Below are 17,768 nucleotides of genomic sequence, written 5' to 3'. Positions count from 1 at the left end.
AAAAAATGTTATTCATCCACTACTCACCTATTCTTTGGTTTTTTATTTTGTTGAAAAGTAAATAATTCAATTACAATTTATTTCTATTGAAATAATGGTTTTTTTAAACTCCACTAACTTAAATAATTCTTCATATAATTTGTTATTTGATTTTTATTTTGAACTTAATGAATATTAAAACTCCCCTTTCTTTGTTTTCTTATTTTATGACGAAAGACTATCCTCTTATTACCATATTATTATGACTCATTTCATTTATCATCAACAACGTGAATATCTTTTTTCTTTGACAATACTAATATTACCAAATATACCTACATCCTAACAAGTAAATAATGCTACTGTATTTATAAATACTTATTCTTCTATTATAATAGAATAATATTCTATCATTATAAATAATAATTACTGCCATTATTGAAATATTGAATAAGAGGTTGTTTAACTAATGGCAACACCATAATCAGACGATAACTGATAATTCAAAATATTGGTTTATTTTAAGATTTGTGTGTTTGACGTACCACCTTCAATTTACTTTTTTAAATAAGATATGAAATATATGGAATTAACAAGTATTATAACACCATTAAAACAAATAACAATTTTTATTCTTTCAGTATCATTCATAAAAAAAAATAAATTAGTTGATACCAAATCATTTAAAAATGGATAAAACACCACAACCAACATCTATTTCTTCAATTCAAAAAGGATATTCTATTGAAGAGAATATTCAAACTGAAGTTCAGGATGATGATGATGATGGAAAAATGACTAGACCAAAAATAAAGAAAGTTACCAAAAAGTCTCATAGAAAATTGAATAAAAATGTGACAGAATCAATTGCCCCTAAACGGTTTGAAATGGAATATGATAAATATGATTCATTAGATATTTCACTATTAAGCTTAAACTAATTTTTGAGGATAAGTCAAACAACAATAATTTATTTTATAATTTTGTTTAATATAATTTATTTTATAAGTAAGAATAAGATCGAAGATGGAATATTTGAAACCACATACAAACATTAATACAGTTCATGCTTCAGTTTTTCAAGTTATTATTTGGTTATGACGGTGTATTTGAATTAGAAATGTATTAGGTAATGTTGCAAAGGGTGTAGCAAGATATTATGATAGAATATTACATGGTGTAATATAAGGAAGTACTGAAGTGTGGGTAAGACTAAAAGAAAATTAAACACAATAATATAGTGGGAATGAAATAGTCTTTTCTCTCTTTCATAAAATTAAGAAAAAAGGAAAATGAAAAAATTTGAAATTAAGGCAGAAAACAAACAAAGAATTAAAAAAGAAATAAAAGAAGAAATTTGAGAAGACATTAATAGGAAAAAATAAAGCAAAGAAGTGCTTTTCTCATGTTAATAGAAAAACTTAAATGAAAGGTTAAACAAAAAGATTACTCTTTAAAAAAATAAGTTCAGGTATGTGATTATTTTACGTTGAGTAATGAAGAATAAATGAAAATTCTATTAACATTTAATTAATTACTTTGTTATTTATTATTTGATTATTTATTGTATTCAATTTCCATGTATTAATATATTTCATTAAATGCTTTTGTACTATTTCTTTTACAACATGTTTTATAAAATTTCATCATTTCATTATTATTCATTTTCATCATTTCATCTATTTCATTATCTTCTAAACATATTACTTTATTGTTTTAATTACTTCTAGTTATTATTCATCACTGTGATATTCTATATTTCTTTTAATCTTTTCATTTCATATCTTTATATTATCTTATTTTATTTCTATTTCTTTACTTTCTTTCATGACAGTCATATACTTTTGAAAGAAATCTTTTAATAACTAAGATTAGTTGAAATAAATAAAAGAAATTGTTAATGAAACAAGAGATAAAATTTTTTAAATTAACTGATTGTTTTTCAAATAATATAACATTATCATTACATTCAAGGAATTTCATAACACCTTCTCATATAATTTGATTGTTGAGCATACTGTAAGAATTTATGTGTTAATAATTCATCACATGAAGGTCTATCTCTTGGGTCATAAGCAAAACATTTATTAACAAAATCTACAAATGGTTCGATTGCTTTTGTTTCATCTCTAAGATATTGTGCTCCAAATGCAGCTGTTTTAAACATTCCTTTAATAACACCATGTTCTTTGTAAGGTGGCTGGGATTCAAGTAATTCTTGTGCAACACATCCAATACTCCAAATATCAACTTTTTCGTCATAAGGTATTTGTTTAATAACTTCTGGTGCCATATACGATTTTGAACCAGCACGGTTTTGTGGTTGTGATGACTTTCTAACTACTAAACCAAAATCAATCACTTTAACACAGTAATGGTCATCCATTAAAATATTTGCAGTTTTTATATCTCTATGAATAAATCCTGTTTGGTGAATATAAGCAATTCCCTGTAATGATTGTTTAAGAATATAAGCAATTTCACTAAATGATAACCCTTGATTCCTTGGCTTTAACATTGACTTTAATGTTCCTCCAGAACAAAATTCCATTCCAATGTATACTTTATGGTCATATAAAAAACATCCAATTGTTTTAATTAAATTAGGATGATCCCACAATTTCATTCTTGCAACTTCACACCCTATCTTTGCATATCTTTCATCAACACTATGACGAAGTACTTTTAAAGCTACAGCAGCTCCATCTTCTTTTCTTGTTGCTTTGAACACTTCTCCAAATCCACCTTTACCTACTGAAACAAAATTACTATAATACTTCTTAGGATCTTCTTTAATACAATATTGTCCTAAATCATCTTCTTGTAATGGAACTTGAGGAGGAGGTGGTGGTCTTCTTGTAAGTTCTTCTTCTTCTTTTTTTGTTGTTTTACGATCTCCAACAGTAACACATCTTTTTTTTGTAACTGCACGAAGTATTTCACAAAGAACAGGAAAATTATCAAAACACTCTTCTGGATACAACATATTTTTAATACAAACCTCTCTACAGCTTTGGTGTAAATCTCCTAATTTACCTGTAAAGAAATCTTTTACAGGAAACATTATGGGTTGACGAATATATTGATCACAAGTCAATAAACATTCGTATGTATCATTCATATCTATATCACTATCAAAATGTAATAATATTCTTCTTATTGATGTAGTAATTTCCAAAACATTTCTTGGGTGTCTCATAATGTTAACTTTATCACACATAGGACACATAGTAAGTGGAATTCTTCCTGTTTCTCCATATAATACAAATAATCCATTAAATATAATCATATCTCTTCTTGCCCATGCAGTTTGACCTCTTTTTTTACAAGCAACAGTTCTTTTTTTATTAACATAGTCTTGATAAAAATCTTGTTCAAAAAATAACATAGTAGGACGTGTAGAAATACCTCGGAGTAATTGAAAAATTTGTAATGTATCGCTCTGTGATTGAGTAATAATAAAGTATGTTTTTGGATTCTCTACAAAATCAGTTACAATTAATTTAATCTTCGAATTATTATCTTCTAATGTAACAAATGAAAAAGATGAGAATAAAAGTTCTTCTCTTGGATCTCCATGTCTTAGAAAATATAATTTTCTTATATCAAATCTAAACCATAACATTCGATATTCGGTTCTTTTATTAAATCCAACAGCTACATCAAAGAATATTTGGTTTAACGGTGTTCTTTTATCATTTGGTGTAAGCATTAATTGTTCAATTAATTGACGAGAGTCATAATCCAAGTTATGGGCATACGGAGCTTTCATCATTGTCTTAACCAAAGCACCACTAAATCTGTTTTTTCAAGTTTTAAAGACTTCCAAAAAAAAAACATAAAAATTTAGAAATTTCCGAAAAATTAATAATAATGTTTTTCTTAATGTTTAATATGAATAATATAATAATTGTTTTGTATCATTTGTTAATAAATAATCTTCTTCAACTACAAATGGGATAGTTATAATTTCTGTAAATCCTTCTTCTTTTCTTGGTTGAACAAATTTTTTATAATATACATTTATAGCAATTGCTGGAATATTTTTATTTGTTGTTAATGCCCGAAAAGTATTTAAGTGGTTTGTTAATTTTTTATCACATTCAAAATAAAAACATCTAATAGGAATATCATTCTTTTTTGCTAACTCAATAAATTCCTGTCTTCCTTCAATAGTTGGATTTGAATTATCAATAACAAATGACTCATTTTCAATTAATTTCTTTGCTTCTCTCATACATTTTGTTTTATTACCTAATGTATCCATATTGATCCATCCATACCCCTTTGGTTTTAGATATTTCTCATAAAACGAGGTTTTACCTGAAGCTGGAGATCCAACAAATAAAATTATTTCCCTACCCTCTTTGAATTGGATTTTCAAAAGGTTTAACCTTTCTCTTCCAGAGACTAGTGGAAAAGAATTCATGTCTATGTCGTCCCACTCAAATTCACAAGGTTTCATTCCAAGAAAATATTCTTCAGGTGTGTTAAATTTTATTCCAACATTTTTTGCAAATTTACGATCACTGCAACTAAAGTCTTTCTTTTTTCCTTTCATCCAATGGTCTCCTCTTCCTGCAGCATCTCCAATAAAATAACTCTTTGACTTATCAATTTTGATACACTGATTATTCTTCTCTAATAAGGACCACATTCCTGGAAGTGGTTTTCTATAAATATTATCTGATATTGCAACAAACAATTGTACATATATCTCATACTTCGCTAATTGTTTTATGATATGTTCTATTCGTTGACAAAACTCATCACACTTTTTGGTATTTATTTCACCACGACTCATGATCCCTTTTTGGTTAGTGAAAATGACAATCTTTGCATCTCTTTCGACTTCTTGTTGAAGTGTTGGTATTACTTTTTCATTCAACCACTTCCAATCTTCTGAAGACGTGGCAAAAGTTTTACCAGTTTTTGTCTAAACCAATCAATAAAACAAGTTAAATAAAAAAAAGAAATGAATAACAAACCGTAACCAAAGTACCATCTAAATCGAACGAAACAATTTTTGATTTAGCTTCACATCGTGGGTCACTAAAAATCATATACATCTCATTTTTATTATTTAGGTACTTTTTCCAAAATTCCATGAACTAAGTTCAGCATAGATCTTTCACTCTAGTTCTTTTAAAATACAAAACAAAATATATAGGTGAGTTGATGAATTAGAATAGTTAATTTGTTAAAAAAAAAGGAAGAGAAATTATACCAAATATCAAAAAAAAATTTCACTAAGAACAACAAAAGCAAGATATTAAAATCAGTAGTATAACTTGGCACTGAAACAATAAAGTAGAAAGATAAAATAATATCTAAAAATCAAATTTTGATTACCAAGATTTTATCTTTACAAAACAACATAACAAGGTATTTTTACCTTTATTTAAATAATTAAAGTAAAATAATTTATTTCATAATAATAAATATATCTAACTAATCTAAAAATAAAAGTTATAGAATAGAATGAAAACTTTCATATGAAAGGTATTTTTGTTTATTGAAAGAAGTAATTATATTTTGTCTTTTCAAAGAATAACAATATAAAGTGAAACGACAATGTTATAAATATATTTTTTTTTTCAGAAGAAATAACATTTTTAAAATTACAAGAATTTTTTTTATCTTTTTTATTAAAATAAAAGAGTTAAAAAGAAGGAAGTATGAATTAATTAATTACCATTTGAAAATTAATTATGCCATCTCAAAAGAAGATAGAAAAAAGACCAAAAGATGTTCTTCGAGAAGTTAAACGAATGTCAATGAATAGAGAACGGATAAGTAATGCTGGGATTATTGGAATGTATGTATTACTTGGAAATGAGATTATTGTAAAAACACCTTCCAAAATATCATATCAAACACTTCCTCATTTAAAAATAGAAGACACAGTAGTATATGGTCAAAACGTACGACAATATTTAAAAAATCAATATGGTTTTGAAAATATAACAGATTCTAGAACAAAAGAAATTATTGTAATGAATGCTGTGTCATCAACATTTATGGAATTATTAGGTGGAAAACAAACAAGAAAGAAAGGTACAAGTAAAAATGTTAAATTAATGATTTTTGAAAGTATAAAACCTTTTAATAAAATTGGATTTCAACAATTTGCAGAATCAGTAATTAATGTAGTATCTTCAATAATTAATGATAATAAATGCAAAAGACAACAAACTGTACATTTACAAGCTTATGATGAAAGAATTATTGAAATATTTAAAGTAATATCTTCTAATCAGGATAATCTTGGTGAAAATGGAGTAGAAATAGTTAATATGATACTTAAACAAGTAGAAACTATTTATCAAACAGATGTTGTTGAAGATCAATTCTTTAATCCTATAATTCAACAACCAATGGATATATTTAATTATGAAATTGTTAATGAAATAGCTTTTTGGTATTATCAACAATTATTTGAAGAAAAATGTTATGAGTACATTGAAGGATTAGCTGAATGTATCAAAGGTCATGCTGAATATATTGACTCAATATATTGTATTAATCTTCCTGGATTATCAAGTTTGTTCTTTAGTTAATTTTATTACAATAATCTTTAAAAAAATGAACTAACTGTATTTATCTATTAGAAAGTGTTGGTTTAAATCATATCAATGAAAGTTTACAATGCATTTCAAATGAACTTGAAACTATTTCAGAACGTTTTCGTTTTTGCCATCATGAATGTCATAATCTTATCGAAAGGTTAAATACTCTTATACTAAGTCAATCAAAACAAGACGCATCAAAAATTAGAGGTGAGTTACAATGTCATGGACCATTACATCTTCATTCAATCATACAATCATTCCAAAGAATGTTTTCTGAATGTGACCTTCAAATTAGTGCAAACAGAGATATGCTAAAAGCTGTTGCAAATGCACAACAACAAAAATTATTAAATGATATTAGAGAATTATCTAGAAATGAAAACAACCGTTATTTGAAAAAAGACCTTAAAGAAATCTTAAAAGAAGAACAAAAAACCAAAGACCAATTACCAAATCAAATAGAAAGTATTTTTTTGTATATAATTAATTCATGTTGTGAAAAAGAATTCATTATGAATAAAGCTAATAGTCAAGAAAAGGATTATGCTAAAGAAGTTTTATTAAGAATGGACCAAATAGATTTTGAAGGATTACCACCAAATGTAGTTTGTGAATGCCTTAAAATGTTCCTAAAACAATTACCAAATTCTTTGATTAATTCAGAGTTGACAAATACAATTATACAACAATGGAATAATCTTGGACAACCAAACGAATATTCAACACACAATAAACCTGTTAGACAGATGATTAATTCATGTAGTAAAGAATCAATAACACTTCTTACAGCCTTACTTAAGGTGTGTTGTAAAATAGAATCATTATCTGATGTAAACAAAATGAATGAACAGTCTTTAGCAGATAATCTTTATTCATGTATATTTTCAATTAACTCCCTTTCAATAAAACCAATAAAATCTGAACAAATTCAAATAGAACAATTAAAGAAAGAGTCAACATTAAAAGAAATTATTGTTTTTCTTATCAAAGAGTTTCAACATCTTTTCCCTGAAAATGTGAGTGATATTACAACAATGCGTTCTCAAATGAAACAAATGAAGATTGATAACTGTTTTGGAACTATCCAACGTGTTGTTGAGAAAGCAGATGTAAAGAAACGAGGAACAACTATTTCTATACCACATAAAAATGAACCAAAAACTCTTCTCGTCAAACCCAAGCCGTTATTAACAGAAATTCAAGAATTTTTAAGAAAAAAAGGAATAGGGAAACAATAAGAATATGTTTGTAATCAATTCTAAACTAAGAGCTTTTTTTATTTGTTATTAGTTATTAAGAAATAAAATATTAATTACTACTGATCTATCCCAGTTAACAAGGGTTGTTTTTCATCTTTTCTATGTATCCACCAATTTTTAATATATTTATAATAATAATACTGAGCTATAACAACTAAAGACATTGGAATAACAAAAAATGAACCAATAATATATGCTAATTTTGCTTCATAAAATGTTGGGTCAGTAAGATCAATACCAGAAATAAAAAGAGATAATGAATAAAAAATATTGGCTATTGTTGCCATTATAAATAACAAAATAGATAATCCATCAACATTCTTGGTTCTATAAATATGAATTATCTGTGGAATTCTTCCAAAGAAATATAATAATCCTGAAACCCATGCAGAAACATCCCCTATTATCCGTTCTAAGAGAGAATAATCCTTTTCTCCACAATAAGGAAGGTCATCTGATTCATCTAAACTATTCATAAAATATTCTTGTGCAAAAACACATAAAAGTGTCATTAACACAATAACAAATCTACTATTACTAACTTGACTATAATTATCATTTAAATCTTCTTCACTAATTAATGTATCATCCGAAATATTATCTGGAGGAGTTGCGATTGATGAGTCAGAACTAAGAATTTGATAATCCTCTTTATCTATAAAAAGTTAGTTTAAATATCAGAAAATAAAAGAATATTGTCTAAATAAAAAAAAAACAAACGATATTTCTTTCTACATATTAATAAATACCATGCGTATTGAGACAGCATAATAATATCAATTAAAACAAAATAAACAGAGGTTAATAATTGTACTTGTGTTTGGTCTGTAAAAATACAACCTAATAAATTTGTTATATCACCACCTAACCACATTACAAGAAATGTTATTGATAATGATTCAGGCTTTTTAGTTTTAAAGGTTTTATACAATTGGGGAAATTGAGCACACATCCAGAAACCAATATTAATTAGTCCAAATATATATGAAGTAACATCAAGACCATCATAAAAACAATTATGAGTATATTTTCTAAAAATCTCAATTGCCTCAATACCATCTTCAATGGGGCATATACAAGCCATGTCTAATAAAGAAAGACTTATTTTTTTTCAAGTTTTCTTTGTATTTTTTGATAGTTTATTAAGTAAACAATTTATTGAGCTTTTCAGAATTCTTTCAAAAAGTAAAAAGAATTTGAACGAATCATCAACAAATAAAAACTGAAAACATTATTTTATTAATTATGTTATTGAACGATTTTTAAATTCAAGACTATTGTAGTATTTTTAGACTTTTTTAAATTGATAAAAATATCATTTAAAGAAATAAATACATATCATAATTATTTTGTATTTCTTGAATTTAATTCTTTAGCAGTAATCTTTTTAATTCTCCCAAATGAACGAATAGGCTCCCGGTCAAATTGTTTTAACTCATATCTAATTCCTTCATGCTTTGTATAACCTTTTTCTACTTCTTTTGTAGACATATTTGTTACAACTCTATGGAGCATCTGAAGAGTTTTTTCCATTTCTTCTTCTGACATACATTCTTTGTAATGAGAAGCATTGACCAATTGTTCTTTTAAGTACATAAATTGACTTTTAAGGTTTGGAAAGCATGAGTATTTACAGAGCAATAAATTGAGTTGCTTAACTCTCTTCTCAATAATGGCTTTTGCTTTACTTTCAAATTCTCTTTTAACTGCGTCGGAAATATTACCAGAACTACTATAACTTGTGTTAGACATGTTTTTGATCTTTCTAAGAATAAAGATCTCACATAAGAGAAACGTTATAAATTCTCTTTCTACCCTTTCATCTAAGAAAAGAATAACATGATAAGAAAAAATCTCATAAACAAACTTCTTTCTTTGTTTTTACCTGTTATTGCTCCTTAAAGAACTTCTAAATTATTCTTTAGAACTTTCTTTTTTTTTTTTTTCTCATTGAAGATTAAATTATTATAAATTATAATAATTTAATTAGTAAAGATATTATTTAATATTTTTATTACTTCTTCTCAATAAATTACCATAATTTTCAATGTTATTTATTATTTATTAATGTCTTGATATTAAGGAAATAATAATTGCGTTAAGCTTAGGATTAAGGGAAAATTAGAAGGTTGGACCGAATTATCCAAAAGCTAAATGTAGTTAATTCACTAAATGGTTATTTGAGTTAGATCAAGTAATTTCCCCGAATTAAAATATTTTTTAAGTCAATCTTATTTTTTTTATTTAATGTCTGAGAAATTCTTTCATTTGAATAAATTAGAATTAACTCCTTCTTTAATGAAGGAAAAAGATACAATTTCATTACATGACATTTTTAATACTCCAGTATGTTTTTTTTATTAAGTGTATTTTAAATTTAACTATTAACTATTTATTAGGGAGAAATATATTCAGTAACTCTTACTACATTTGTTTTTGACCTTCAATGGTTATTTGATGAATTACCAATCTTAACAAAAATTCCTGTTCAATTCATTCATAATGGAACTCTCAATTATTTTGACCAGTTGCTTATTCAAGAATATAAAGACTTCGAAACATTTAGTGTTCCTTTAAAAAAAGGGTGTCATCACGTCAAAATTATGATAATATTATATGAAGGTGGTCTCCGTTTTGTTTTGTCAACAGCAAACCTTATTCCACTTGACTATAATCTCAAGTCTCAAGGAATATATATCAAAGATTTTAAACCTTCTGAATCATCAACAATTCTCAACGAAAAAGGAACCCATTTCTTAACAACATTACAAAGTTATTTCACTTCGGTTAATGTCACTATTTCATATCTTTCTGACTTTGACTATTCTACTATTGATGGGTGGCTATTACTATCAATTCCAGGGATTCATAAAGGGAATGACTTAAATAAATATGGAATGAAACAAGTATATGACATTCTTAATAATAAACTTCATGTTCAATTTAATAACCATTGTACTATCGCTGCACAAGCATCTTCTTTAGGACTTTTTACTAACCAATATAGAAGAGAACTTTCACTCTGTTTAACAAACCAACCTGAATCAAAGTTTCAGATTATATGGCCAACAGAAGATTTTATTCGTACGAGTGAAACAGGGTATCATGGAAGTTGTTCATTCTTTCTACGAAGTAATTTTGTAAAAACATGGGAAAATTACTTTTATAAATTTCTTCCTCCATTTCCAAGACATCTTATTCAACCTCACATTAAAGTTTGTTATAAATTTATTTAATTTATTAATATTGCTTTTATTTACTAGTAGACATATGTCATTTATGAAGAAGACATTCCTAAATATGGTATTTTAACGTCTTCAAATATTTCTGGTGCTGCTTGGGGAAAACCAACAAATTCATCATTAGAAATAAATAACTATGAAATGGGAATGTTATTCATTGACAATTTCACATTAACTAGATTTCCATTACCATATGACATTAAACAATCGACAAAATATTCTTCAATTGATATTCCATGGATTAATGATATAAACCATGAAGTAGTTGATGTAGATGGTTATATAATAAAAGATAATAACTTTATCAAATTGGTATAATAAAGGAACTTAAAAAGGTGCTAATAAAAAAAAGGAAACTTATAATTCATTTTGAAAACTCATTTATGTCAACTGAAGTTAACAACGTAATAATTAAAAACCAAAATAATTTAACTGAACTAAAACAAAAAACAATTGAATTGGATGAAAGAATGAATAAATGTGATGAAAAAATTCAACAACTTTATTCGATGTATTATTTAGACCAAACATATTTTGACCAACAAAATTTAACATCAAATCAATAAAATAAATTATTTTTTCATTTCAATTTTTTTTTTTATTTTGAAAATTTTTAAGAATTTTAAATAAATAAATTTTTCTATTCAATCAAAAGATTAACTTCATCTGTAAATTCAATTTTTATTAGTGTTAATGCAAAGTAACTCCTCTTCCCCAAGTGGTAATGAAACAAGTAAAGAACTAAATCCAAAAGATTATCTTTATGATATTGTTGTTGAAAAAGGTGAAAATTTACCAAAAGCAGATATTGGAGGACGTATTGATGGATTTATTGTATTAAATTTTTCAGTTTCAAAAACAAGCTTGAAAAAGAAAAATAAAAGTAATTCAAAAGATGAATATAAAAAAAGGTTGAAAGAAATTGAAGAAAAAGAAAAAAGAAATGAAGAATGTGAAAGTGTAGAACGTTCATGTCAAACAAAAGCAGTAATGAATAATTATAATCCAATTTGGAATTCACGATTTATTTTACATCATTTAACAAAAGAAACAGTGTTAGTTGAATTGTTTGATTATGACAAATTAAGTGAAAATGATTATATTGGAAAGATAGAAGTTAATTTATCAGAATTTGGACAATCATTCGTTGATAGTCCAGCTCCTTTAACATTATCAGAAAAATATAAAGACCAACGACAAAACCTTCAACTTCCAACAGAAATCTTTTTTTCTTTTGGTAAAATATTCACTTTAAACAAAATTAAAAGAATAATTACTGAAAGAGGTATCACTGATATTGAAATTGATACAAAAAAAAGAACGGTTATTAAATCTCTTAAAAATGATGGATTGGATGGATCATTCTTTGCAATTAAATATAATGATGATTATACTGTTGATTTTGTTGTAATGTCAACTGATCCAAATAATGTACTTTATATATCTAGTGAAGAAGGATATTCAAAGAAATTTTTAGCAAAAGTAAAAAGAGAAGAAGAAGAATTTGATTTATTTGGTAAGAAAGTAAAATATTGTATGGTAATGAAAAAAATTCCATTAATTAATCCTTTATCACTATTTTCTCTAAGAAAATTATACGCATCATCAAAATATACACTTGACTCTATTACTACTCCTAGAGGTTGGAAAGGTAAACTTTCATATTTTCAAGCTACATTAATATTAAAAGAAACTTTCTTTATTGATATTGATGAACGTATCCTTATGGATGAAGAAGGATTCATTATAAGTATTAAGGACCAAATTAAAACAAGTGAAATTGCAGTATATCCTAAAATGGGTTCTCCTTATTGGATGGCATTAGTAGAAGGAAAAGAGAATGCAATTATATTATATGATAATGGACGTAAATTTGATGATATTAAAGATTGGATTACAAGTAAAGTATATGCTCAATTAGAATATCCTGTTATTCATAAAGATGTAACTTTATTATTTTTTGAAGAAGATCCTGACTTTCAATACAAGTTATTAGTTGATTTAATACCTTATATCGAATAATTGAATTTATTTTAACTTTCATTACAGCATTATTTAATTGAACTGAAACCAACGTTTTTTTTTAAGTTTTGGTTCAAGGTTTATAAGAACTTAAAATATTTAGTTATGGGAAGTGATTTTATACCAAAACATTTTCAATACAAAAAATATCGTTTCTTAGCTGTTTCATTTACAACACTCATTTTCTTCACTACTATTTCATTGTTTTGCTCTGAAGAAATACTTTGTATAATAAATAACAGTTATTGTTTTCTTGTTTTTTATTTCTTCTTATATGTTCCTAACATAGTTTTAACAATCTGGTCATACTATCGAACTGTATTTACAGATGTTTGGTTACCAAATGATATTGACACTGTTTGTTTTTTTCTTATACCTTTGACCTTTTATTTATGTCAATAGAATACTGATTTTAAAATTTGTAAACGTTGTCATCACCGAAAGCCTATAAGATGTCATCATTGCAGTCAATGTCAAGCTTGTGTATTAAAAATGGATCATCATTGCCCCTGGCTAGGTACCTGTGTTGGATTTAAGAATCACAAATTCTTTATTCTCTTCCTCTGTTATGCTGGATTGACTTGTTGTATTGTAACAGTTTTTTCTACTTTATTTAGCGTGTTAGACTATCTTCAGAATAAATCATTTACTGTTTCTGGAACTATTCACTTAGTTCATTTACTTGTAGGAATTGCATTTGGACTATCAGCATTTTCTATGATCACAGTTCAGATACCAATTGCTTTAACAAATTCTACAACTATAGAACGTGATTATTTCTCTTGTTGTAGTACTAAACAAACAAGACAAGATAATCCATATGATTTAGGTAATATCAAAAATCTTCAATTAATGTTTGGAACTAATATTTTGACTGCGTTGTTACCTATTTATACTACCCAAGGAGATGGAATGCATTGGGAATTAAACAGTGAGTGTTTTGATGAAGAAGAACAAAAGTTAGTAAAACAAAATAGTAAAGAAGAAAATAGTGAATAAAATAAAAAAATTTATTTGTTTTTTTTTTGTTTTTGTTATTTTTTATAAAAAAACAAAATTTCAGATGAAATGCTCTGATGATAAATGACGTGGAGCCAAATGAACGTTATAATGAACTTGAATAAACTGTTTAACCAAACTATGTACAGTTATATCTTAATTATTCCATTTCTCACTTTATCTTTTGCTTACGACAAAAAATGGGAACCATATATGGGAGAATTAAGGTGGTACTCATATGAAGAAGCTCTTGAAGCAGCTCAAAGAAGAAAACTTCCAATCTTAGCTTTCTTTGGTGGATTGGAATGTGAACAATGTGGTACATATTATCAAGTGTTTGATCAACACCCTCGATTTAAGGCATTAGCTAAAAGGTTTATTCTTTGTGCTTTAGATGAAACTGATGTATATTATCATATGGAACCATTTAATAAAGAAGAATATTCTCCTAAATTTGCCTTTTTCGATAGTAATGGAAAATTACTTCCATTTGATAGTTATGATGATGATGAACATAAGTACTTTTATAGTAATATTGATCTTGTTATTAACGCAATGGAAGATGTTGATGATTATATGGCTGATTATCAACAAGAATTATAAGTAAAAAATGTTTATTTTACTTTATTTTTTATAATGAAAATTAATTCATTTAATAGTTTAATGAATTATTTTTTTAATATATAAAAAAAGGAAATAAAAAAAAAAGAAAAACTACAAAAAAAAATATAAATTTTCTGTTTTTACTAAGATGAGTATTGATGATCCTCTTGTTAATGATGATCTTATTGAACAAAGAAGATATCGTGAATCAATGGACCCTGTTATACCAAGTAATTTTAATACATTACGTTGTTGTAAAATATGTGGATTAATTAAGAGTCAAGAACAATTTCAAAGAGATGGATGTGATAATTGTAAACGATATTTCGATAACTGGGAGGACTATGTTTCTAGTAATTTTACTGGGTTTGTTACTTGATTGTTTATTCATTATTTCTTCTAATCATTAGTATGTTATCATTACTTCGACCTGATAGAAGTTTTATAGGAAAAGTTCTTGGTATGAAAGATACTTATGTGTGTGGTTTATATGCTGCTTCTTGTGAAGATAGTGTTTCTCCTGAAATAGAGAGTACAGCCACAGTGAATGATATTCAAGTGTTTTGTTTAAGAAAATAACATTTTTCTCTTCTTTGATTATTTTTGTTTTTTTTTTGAATTTATAAATAAAATAATAATGTTATTTAATACCATTGTTTATTTTTGCTAATCTATTTTAAGAGTATTTTCTTTTTCATAATATTTTTGTATTAGTTAATTTCTTATTCAAAACAGGGAAATTTGATAAATTCCATCGGTGTTTGTGATGATATGTTTTAGGAACTATTAGTTTTTGACATACAAATTAAATACTACAGAAAGTAAAATACGAAAAAGAAAAATAACTAAAACACTAGCAAAAGTGTGAAAATATAGAGAAAGTTTAGTTGCAGACTTGAAAAGAAGAAAGGAAAAAGGATATTTGAAGAGAAACTTCCACTTGTTTCTGGGTCACTTGAAAAACCATCTCTAGAATGAACTGATAAATGTTATAAGAAGAAAACATATTTTAATAATGGATACAAGTCATAGAAAACATACTATTTATGTCTATCCTGACGACTATGAAAAAAATGGAAATAAATTACTTATTTCAGATCATCCATTAATTCATAGCCCTATTGACGCAGTAGAACATTGGGTAGAAGATGACCCTGACCATCCTTTTATTGGAGAAAGAAAATACATTTCAGGAGGAAAAAGAGGAGAGTATGAATATTATTCTTATAAAGAAGTTTTAGAGTATTCAAAAACTCTTGCACGTGGGTTAATTAAAATGGGAATTAAAAAAGGAGATAATTTAGGATTCTTTTCTAGAAGAAGACTTGAATGGCATTATCTTTTTATTGCATGTAGTTATATTGGAGCAAGAATTTGTAGTTTATATGAAAGTCTTGGTAAAGAAGCTGTTAAATATATTATAGAACATGCAGAACTTAAATATATCTTTACTTCAAATGAAAAAATTAAAGTTTTAGAAGAAGTTGGTTGTTTAAAAAATATTATATTTATTAATGAATTTGAAGTAGAACAACCATCAAAAGATGGTATTTTAACTTCATTTCTTGATGTCTATAACTTAGGTCTTGCAAATACTGACATTTTATTAACTAAAGTTAAACCAGAAGATGATGCATTATTAATGTATACAAGTGGAACTACTGGATTTCCCAAAGGAGTTCCTTTAACTCATGAAAATTTAATTTCATGTGCAACAAGTTTAGTTGAAAGAATTCCTTTGGAACTTTTGTTATTACATCCAAGAGGAACTGACCCAATGTCTAGTATATCTTTCCTTCCATTAGCTCATGTTTTTGCTATAGTTTTAGAAATGACAATATATCGTCTTGGTGGAGTTATTGGTTTAATGTCTCAAGGTATTCCAACACTTGTAGAAGATATTAAATTAATGAAACCTGTAGTTCTTGCTGCTGTTCCACGAGTTCTTCAAACTATTTATAGTAAGGTAATGGAAGGATTAAGAGAAACATCTTGTTTAACACAATTAATTTATAACAGTGCTTTTTACTTAAAAGAAAAAAGATTAGAATTTGAACCAACTGCTTTAACTCCAAGTTTTGATAATATCTTCTTTGGTCAGATCAAGGAAAAATTTGGAGGTAAATTACAAATTATTATTAGTGCTGGTGCTCCTTTGACAGAAGAAATTGCTAAATTTTTTAGAATAGTTATTGTAGATGCTTTATTTATTGGATATGGATTAACAGAAACTACAGGAATGGGACTAGCTTCACAATTTTCAAATGGAATTCATCTTGATGTAGCTGGCAGACCATACCCAACTGTTATGGCAAAAATAGAATGTGTTCCGGAAATGGGATTTTGTACTCAAAATGAAGAATGTTGTGGAGAAATATATCTTAAAACAACTGCTGGGTTTAAGGGATATTATAAAGAAAGTGAAGAATATAATAATGAACATATAAAAGATGGATGGATTAAAACAAATGATATTGTTAAGTATCGTAAAGATCATGATTTTGAAATTATTGCACGAGCAAACAATATTTTTAAACTATCACAAGGAGAATATATTTCAACAGAGAAAATAGAAAATATACTTCAAGAATCTAACTATGTTAAGGATATTTTTGTTGATGGTAAATCAACTTTAAATTATTTATATGGTATTATTGTTCCTCAATTTATATTCTTAAGAAAAGAAATTATTGGAACACCATTAGAAAATAAAACAGATGAAGAACTATGTAAAAACCCAAAAATTATTGAAATAATATTAAATGATTTAAATAAAGTAGCAAGTGAACATGGACTTATGGGATATGAAAAAGTTAAACGTATTATTCTTCATCCATATTCTTTTGATATTGAACGAGATTTAATTACACCTTCATTAAAAATTAAAAGAAATAATGTAAAAAAGTATTTTGAAAGAGAAATTACTGAATTACTTAAAAATTAAGTTGAATGAATTATTTCTTTTATTTATTTTTCTTTTTTTTTAAAGATTTAAAAAATTATAAAACAAAATGAAAGATTAAACTTAATAATAAAAGCATCATTTATGTGTAACTATAAAAACTTAATCTTTGTTCAATGAATTCAAAGTT

At 26.1% G+C, this 17,768-nt stretch overlaps 11 protein-coding genes across 11 annotated transcripts, besides 4 other annotated features; 7 read left to right on the top strand and 4 right to left on the bottom strand.

Moving 5' to 3' along the window:
• Positions 1–2: part of a repeat region that runs on past the window's edge.
• Positions 3–26: 24 nt separating this feature from the next.
• Positions 27–267: a repeat region.
• Positions 268–421: 154 nt separating this feature from the next.
• Positions 422–533: a repeat region.
• Positions 534–999: 466 nt separating this feature from the next.
• Positions 1,000–1,525: a repeat region.
• Positions 1,526–1,948: 423 nt separating this feature from the next.
• On the bottom strand, positions 1,949–3,751 carry EHI_148440 (serine/threonine-protein kinase, putative; the record flags this gene model as incomplete). The annotated part of the gene is made up of 1 exon (XM_652404.2): positions 1,949–3,751. One exon carries the CDS (start codon positions 3,749–3,751, stop codon positions 1,949–1,951), a length of 1,803 nt encoding a protein of 600 aa, XP_657496.2.
• A 117-nt stretch (positions 3,752–3,868) lies between these two features.
• EHI_148430 (polynucleotide kinase-3'-phosphatase, putative) lies at positions 3,869–5,087 on the bottom strand (the record flags this gene model as incomplete). The annotated part of the gene is made up of 2 exons (XM_652405.1): positions 3,869–4,915; positions 4,968–5,087. The coding sequence occupies 2 exons, from the start codon at positions 5,085–5,087 to the stop codon at positions 3,869–3,871; spliced, it is 1,167 nt and encodes a 388-aa protein (XP_657497.1).
• A 603-nt stretch (positions 5,088–5,690) lies between these two features.
• EHI_148420 (uncharacterized protein) lies at positions 5,691–7,789 on the top strand (the record flags this gene model as incomplete). Its single annotated transcript, XM_652406.1, has 2 exons — positions 5,691–6,522; positions 6,591–7,789. 2 exons carry the CDS (start codon positions 5,691–5,693, stop codon positions 7,787–7,789), a joined length of 2,031 nt encoding a protein of 676 aa, XP_657498.1.
• A 77-nt stretch (positions 7,790–7,866) lies between these two features.
• EHI_148410 (PQ loop repeat protein) lies at positions 7,867–8,894 on the bottom strand (the record flags this gene model as incomplete). The annotated part of the gene is made up of 2 exons (XM_652407.1): positions 7,867–8,465; positions 8,531–8,894. 2 exons carry the CDS (start codon positions 8,892–8,894, stop codon positions 7,867–7,869), a joined length of 963 nt encoding a protein of 320 aa, XP_657499.1.
• Positions 8,895–9,154: 260 nt separating this feature from the next.
• EHI_148400 (uncharacterized protein) lies at positions 9,155–9,562 on the bottom strand (the record flags this gene model as incomplete). Its single annotated transcript, XM_652408.1, has 1 exon — positions 9,155–9,562. The coding sequence occupies one exon, from the start codon at positions 9,560–9,562 to the stop codon at positions 9,155–9,157; it is 408 nt and encodes a 135-aa protein (XP_657500.1).
• A 495-nt stretch (positions 9,563–10,057) lies between these two features.
• Positions 10,058–11,370, top strand: EHI_148390 (tyrosyl-DNA phosphodiesterase, putative; the record flags this gene model as incomplete). The annotated part of the gene is made up of 3 exons (XM_652409.1): positions 10,058–10,156; positions 10,210–11,025; positions 11,077–11,370. The coding sequence occupies 3 exons, from the start codon at positions 10,058–10,060 to the stop codon at positions 11,368–11,370; spliced, it is 1,209 nt and encodes a 402-aa protein (XP_657501.1).
• Positions 11,371–11,745: 375 nt separating this feature from the next.
• Positions 11,746–13,074, top strand: EHI_148380 (C2 domain containing protein; the record flags this gene model as incomplete). The annotated part of the gene is made up of 1 exon (XM_652410.1): positions 11,746–13,074. One exon carries the CDS (start codon positions 11,746–11,748, stop codon positions 13,072–13,074), a length of 1,329 nt encoding a protein of 442 aa, XP_657502.1.
• A 105-nt stretch (positions 13,075–13,179) lies between these two features.
• Positions 13,180–14,073, top strand: EHI_148370 (DHHC zinc finger domain-containing protein; the record flags this gene model as incomplete). The annotated part of the gene is made up of 2 exons (XM_652411.1): positions 13,180–13,431; positions 13,477–14,073. The coding sequence occupies 2 exons, from the start codon at positions 13,180–13,182 to the stop codon at positions 14,071–14,073; spliced, it is 849 nt and encodes a 282-aa protein (XP_657503.1).
• A 141-nt stretch (positions 14,074–14,214) lies between these two features.
• Positions 14,215–14,676, top strand: EHI_148360 (uncharacterized protein; the record flags this gene model as incomplete). The annotated part of the gene is made up of 1 exon (XM_652412.1): positions 14,215–14,676. One exon carries the CDS (start codon positions 14,215–14,217, stop codon positions 14,674–14,676), a length of 462 nt encoding a protein of 153 aa, XP_657504.1.
• A 148-nt stretch (positions 14,677–14,824) lies between these two features.
• Positions 14,825–15,255, top strand: EHI_148350 (transcription initiation protein SPT4, putative; the record flags this gene model as incomplete). Its single annotated transcript, XM_652413.1, has 2 exons — positions 14,825–15,042; positions 15,087–15,255. The coding sequence occupies 2 exons, from the start codon at positions 14,825–14,827 to the stop codon at positions 15,253–15,255; spliced, it is 387 nt and encodes a 128-aa protein (XP_657505.1).
• Positions 15,256–15,691: 436 nt separating this feature from the next.
• EHI_148340 (long-chain-fatty-acid--CoA ligase, putative) lies at positions 15,692–17,620 on the top strand (the record flags this gene model as incomplete). Its single annotated transcript, XM_652414.1, has 1 exon — positions 15,692–17,620. The coding sequence occupies one exon, from the start codon at positions 15,692–15,694 to the stop codon at positions 17,618–17,620; it is 1,929 nt and encodes a 642-aa protein (XP_657506.1).
• Between the last annotated feature and the right edge of the window lie 148 nt (positions 17,621–17,768).

This window comes from Entamoeba histolytica, genomic scaffold (genome assembly GCF_000208925.1).
Source record: "Entamoeba histolytica HM-1:IMSS scf_1104750518539 genomic scaffold, whole genome shotgun sequence".
Lineage (NCBI taxonomy): Eukaryota > Evosea > Mastigamoebida > Endamoebidae > Entamoeba > Entamoeba histolytica.
This window is presented reverse-complemented; position numbering and strand designations above follow the sequence as displayed.